Source organism: Gobio gobio (assembly GCF_949357685.1).
Source record: "Gobio gobio genome assembly, chromosome: 8".
NCBI classification, from domain to species: Eukaryota; Metazoa; Chordata; class Actinopteri; order Cypriniformes; family Gobionidae; genus Gobio; species Gobio gobio.
The window spans coordinates 11,356,259-11,362,258 of record NC_137114.1 but is presented as its reverse complement, the minus strand read 5'-3'; the positions used below and the strand labels follow the sequence as shown (position 1 = coordinate 11,362,258).

The 6,000-nt window shown below is 37.7% G+C and overlaps 1 protein-coding gene across 2 annotated transcripts in view; it reads right to left on the bottom strand.

Moving 5' to 3' along the window:
- Positions 1 to 1,034: 1,034 nt before the first annotated feature.
- The window catches only part of mmp28 (matrix metallopeptidase 28), a 29,675-nt gene continuing 24,709 nt past the window's right edge, over positions 1,035 to 6,000 (bottom strand). Inside the window, exon 8 of one of the 2 annotated variants that reach the window (XM_079823041.1) lies at positions 1,035 to 2,917. In XM_079823041.1, coding sequence (XP_079679167.1) covers positions 2,517 to 2,917 — 401 coding nt within the window. In that variant the 3' untranslated portion in view covers positions 1,035 to 2,516. The remainder of the gene's footprint in view (positions 2,918 to 6,000) is intronic. The other variant, XM_079823042.1, reaches the window with a different exon arrangement.

The following is a 6,000-nucleotide window of genomic DNA, read 5'->3' as shown; positions in this document are numbered from 1 at the left end:
GTTTTATGTCATTCTGTACACAAATCACTGTGTTTGTCACAGAACTGTTTATTGTATGTCCACTAAATTATTACCACTAAAAATGAAATCTCAGCAGGAAAAAAAATACATTTTATAGTGTATTTAGATATTTGACTGCATTTAAGAAATGTATTATTAAATATGTAGTACTTTGTATTTCATTACATTTATTACTTGTAAAATAATGTCATGTGTATGTTGGTAACAAGCTAATTTAATAATTATGTATGAAGGATGTGTGAAATAAACTAGAGAAGTGTCGTTCTCTTTAATAGATGAGTCAGAAATCACTTATTCTTTTATGCTTCTTTTTCTCGCCTGTTTACATGTAAACTGTTCCTCTTTCTTTATGTTGTCTAAATGTTTCCCATAGCTATATTTTGACTTTCCATCTGTTTTATGATCAGGGTTCCCACGCTTCTTGAAAGTTCTTGAATTTCAGACACATGGATTCAAGGCCTGGAAAGTACTTGCAAACAAACATAGGTCCTTGAAAGTGCTGAAAAAGAAAAAAAAAAACTAAATAACAACTTATATAGTAATGACCGATTTCAAAACACGGCATCATGAAGCGTTCGAAGCGTTATGAATCAGTGAGTCGATTCAGCGGTTTGGATCGCCAAAGTCACGTGATTTCATCAGTTTGGCGGTTTGACACGCGCAACCATGATTCGACTCACTGATTCATAACGCTTCGAAGCTTCATGAGGCCGTGTTTTGAAATCGGTCATTACTATAGAAGTCGTTATTTAGGTTTTTTGTGCACACAAAAACTATTGTCGCCGATTCATAAAGTTATTGTAGAACCACTGTAGTGAGATGGACTTTGTAACGACGTCTTTAGTAGCTTTTAAGGGTCTTGAGAGTGAACCGTGCCATTGTGTCAATGGAGGCCTTTCAGAGCCATCAGATTTACACTAAAATATCTTCATTTGTGTTCTGAAGATGAACGGAGGTCTGACGGGTGTCGAACGACATGAGGGTAAGTCATTAATGACAGAATTTTCATTTTTGGGTGAACTGACCCTTTAAGCATGAACTGCATTTTGTTACTGTAGCATGGTGCTATTACAAAAATTGTCCTTCATGCGCTGCCAAAGCCAGAACAAAACAGCATTACGGGAGGAAGCTATTTCAATATATCTCTGCTGTTCCATTGGGTAATTGTTTCTCGTGGGGTCGTAAGGTGTTTTCATCATTGACAGGGGCTAGTCTGTGAATTTATTGTCGCCTGAATCCAGAATGTCAGTGTTTTTCTCCCACCACCTGCGTAAAAATCCCCGGCCGAATGACCTACTGTTTATAGACTAACACCAAGGACGTGTGGTCATTTAATTTCCGTCCGAATCCATATCTCTGAGTTTTCTAGATGAGATCACTTCAAAATTCACTGTTTATATCCTTTTTGACCACTGCAGGCCACCGTACAGTTGCACTTTGCTGTAATTTGGATGCATTTTAAAGATCTAGACTTTCCTTACTGAAATGCTGGCAAGTATTTACAAGAGCAATAAATATCATGACCGCTCAAAAAATAAAAATAAGAAAAGCACGTAAACATTTGAAATGGGCCGTTATTACAGCAGCAATTATATCTGTTAAATATATGTGCAGGTCTTAAAGGCCTTCAAATTGATTTTTAAAAAGGTACATGTACAGGTGATTTAATAAATAATTTTGCATATTTTTAATGCGTAACAATGAACTTGTCCATATCTTTTCGTTTAATTGGAAAATTAATGTATACAATATTATCTCTAGATTTTAATGTTTTAATTAAGTAATGATTTATAAAAAAGAAAATTAAAACTAGTGTGAAATGAATGTTAAAAGCAGGAATAAGAGCTGCAAACTGCATCTCTCGTTAAAACTCGCTCGCTCCTGTACACCCGCCTCTTTCCTCATTGGATTTTGTCAAATTGGACATTTTTCTCCTTAGTTGTGTCAGTATATGCCTTAGCATTACTGCATTAATGATAGACACAGGTACAGTAGGTGTTTGATATATTGGCAGTAACACACACACCTTTATTGTATTTATTGTGCTTGATTTCAAATAAAAGGTGCTTTAGAAAGTCCTTGAATCTGGCGTTCATGAAAGAGCGGGAACCCTGTATGATGAGCAACCATTTTCAACATTGAACTATTTTCAATAATATTAGAATGATTTCTGGATTTCTGATTTCACGGGAATAAATAACATTTGAAAATATATTACAGTAGAAAAGAGTTCATTTAAATTGTAATAATATTTCACAACATTATTGTTCTACTAGACTTTTGACCAAATAAATGTAGCCTTGGTGAGCAGAAGAACCTCCTTTCAAAAACATAACAATATCTTAATTATTCCCAACTTTTGACCACCAGTGTTCATCACTTTGCTCCGCTCTCGTTCTGTCCTTTTCCCACACAAAACCTTTCAGGCCTTCGTGAATTGCACAAATCCCAAACGCCTCTTAATATTGTGAATGTAGTTTGTCTCCCTCTTCTGGTCAGAGTAGCTCATTACCCTGTAATGATGGAGTTCTGCGGCAGCCAATCCATTCCAGCCTCTCTGTCCACTGTCCAGTGGCAGTAATGCGCAGCTTCCCGGGGTCAAACCTCCAGTACTGCTGCTCTTTGAAGAAATACAGTTTTCCATCTGGCCGAGTCAAGGCCCCATTTACCCCCTGTGGAATACCCTTCCAGTCCATCAGAGCACGAGGGTAGTACGGCTCTATGCTGAGAGACTCGAGGTTCAGGACGAAGTAGCGGGACCCTTTGAAGAGCACCATGTGGCCCAGAGGCTGGTAGAAGAAGGCACAGTCGGGGTGCAAAGGTAAGCCCAATTTACTGTTCATCTTGGGGAATCCAGGGTCCAGATCAGAGCCTGAGTAACGCCACATCCGTCTTCCTAGCAGGAGAAAACAACGTGGAGATATGCATCTTTAAAGGAATGGGCTACTTAAAAAATTACTTTTACTCACTTTAAGATTTTATTAACAAATTCATAATAATAAATTATATAAATACTAGTACAGCAACTTTACCCAGATACACACTCATGTAAACCGATATATACTACATAGCGAATCTTAACTGCTCGATTGTTTATATCGTGGCAAAATGCTAATTATATATTCGCCCGGCAATTTATTAAAAGTTAGATATGTAGTACATTCAACTTTATATGCATACATACAGTACGTAAAGTACGCATGAGTATGTAAAGTAATTCTATAGAAAATCTTGGCTGTGGGATTGTTTATATTGTCCCAAAATGTGTTATCTACTGTTATCCTACATCTCTACATATAAAGTTGGAAATATGGGTACACTATATTGCCAAAAATTTTGGGATATCTGCCTTCACATGCACATGAACTTTAATGACATCCCATTCTTAATCCGTCGGGTTTGATATGGAGTTGGCCCATCCTTTGCAGCTCTAACAGCTTCAACTCTTCTGGGAAGGCTTTCCACAAGGTTTAGGAGTGAGTTTATGGGAATTTTTGACTATTCTTCTAGAAGCGCATCTGTAAGGTCAGACACAGATGTTGGACGAGAAGGCCTGGCTCTCAGTCTCCTCTCTAATTCACCCCAAAGGTGTTCAATCGAGTTGAGGTCAGGACTCTGTGCAGGCCAGTCAAGTTCCTCCACACCAAACTCGATCATCCATGTCTTTATGGAGCGATGCTTTGTGCACTGGTCAGTCATGTGTGAACAGGAAGGGGTCATCCCCAAAATGTTCCCACAAAGTTGGGAGCATGAAATTGTCCAAAATGCAATGCAAAATGTCTTGGTATGCTGAAGCATTAAGAGTTCCTTTCACTGGAACTAAGGGGCCAAGCCCAACCCCTGAAAAACAACCCCACACCATAATCCCCCTCCACCAAACTTTACACTTGGCACAGTGCAGTCAGGCAAGTACCGTTCTCCTGACAACCGCCAAACTCAGACTCGTCCATGGGATTGTCCAGTGGTGGCGCGCTTTACCCCACTGCATCCCACGCTTTGCCTTGCACTTGGTGATGTAAGGCTTGGATGAGCTGCTCGGCCATGGAAACCCATTCCATGAAGCTCTACACACTGTTCTTGAGCTAATCTGAAGGACACATGAAGTGTGGAGATACATCTGAGATGATTTGACAGATCCCAGATCTTTTAATCGTGATAACTGATCTCTGCAATTTCTTTTGAAGAACCAAATTAGCCAGATTGGATTAAAATATCTGGATTAAATTATCTAAGATTACTGCGCGTTCTGTGTTCCCTGAAGAGGGCAGACGCATTGATACTCGAAACCACGATCAGTAATGCAGCGATTGGCTGGCGGCAAGACAGCAACGCAATGACGTCATATAATTAAAAAAGCCACCAAGCAAAACCCCCCAAACCACACGACCAAACCAACATAAAAGTTATAATAGATCAAATAAATGTGCACTGTTTTTTTTAAACATGATTTCCAAATTATTTATATTCACAATGTTATAGTATTTGTACACCCTTTACATTTTTATTTCAATGTTGTAATTAGCAATTCATTTCATTTTTAATTCAATTTGAAGCAGATTTGTTACGTGACAGCATTAATTAAAGTTTCTTAAGGGTCAAGATCAAGTTCTCTGCATCTCCTGCGTTGCATCAAGCCATCCCATAATTTCAATCACCACTCAAATTAACGGCTCAGAGTAACTGCACAGCAAGACTCCAATAACATTATAAAATAATTATTCAGTCAAAAATAAATCTCTCAATCAAGTGGCTGTGTCTATAGTATTATACACAACATTATTATATTATTTTCAAATACATTTTTATATTATTATTAGTGTTATCATTTCAAATTAGTATTGCCCCTGGTTCAGTAATGAACTCTTGTAATAAAGTAGCAGTGGCTGGGACAGATTTTAAGTATCACCTCAAGAATCTAATCCTGTTCTCATGAAATAAGCTGCGCCTGAGCAGGTTTAAGTTTACGGACTTGTTGCTATGACAGCACTAGACCAGGGGCCTGTACCATGAAGCCGGTTTAGCTGCTAGCCAGATTTGTTTAAGCTTAGTTTGTGCCAATCCTGGGTTTTAGGTACCATTAAAGTGGTTTGGCTTTTAGCTGTGTTCATCTCCATAGTAACTTACTCTCCACAGCTAACCTGCTCCAGGGCAGGTTATGTTCTGAATAAGAGATCTCAAACTGAAATTAGACCAATCAGCTGTGAGCAAAGTGACACGCCTCTGATGTAATAAAGTCACTCCCCTGTTTCTACTCCAAATTACAGGTCACTATAGCAAATGGTTTTTAAAGACTAAAGTGTCTGGCTTTTAACAATGCTTATTTATAATAATAATACTTTTGAATGATTTAGATATCATTTATGTAATTATACCCTTATATATTTTAGTTAATCAATCATTAATAGGCACTTAGTTAAAATTAATATTAATAGCCTATATAAAGGTCATACAAATAAGCTTTAAAATCAATAAATAAAGCTATAAAAAATGACTACATGTGAGTTTAAATGTTCAATTCTCTCTATATATCAACTAAACTAACTTCATAACTTTTACTTGCATTGACGTATAAGATATTTCTTTAAGTTGTCCTCTTTCATAGACAGCTCTTTTCTTCCTGTCTATTTGTTTAAATTCTTAATATTTTCAATCATGTAATATTCTGCAGAAGAGAGAAATGAATCTCAGTTTGACTGATCCACAGCCTGTGATTGGCTGTTCACTGCTGATGTCACAGCTAAACTCCTAAACTCAGGATCAAAGCCTGAGTTGACAGAGAAAGCTGATGATCAGCGTCATGGGACCAACAAAGCCTGAATAGATTGGTTTGGTTTTGTCAACTCAAAACTAATCCTGTAACCCTGAGTTTGTTAAACTACCATCATGGTACAGGCCCCAGGATGAGCTTCGAAGAACCAAACAATCCAAGATCTTGCCAAAACATCAACAATCAAATCCAGGTAACTGAGTTAGTGACCT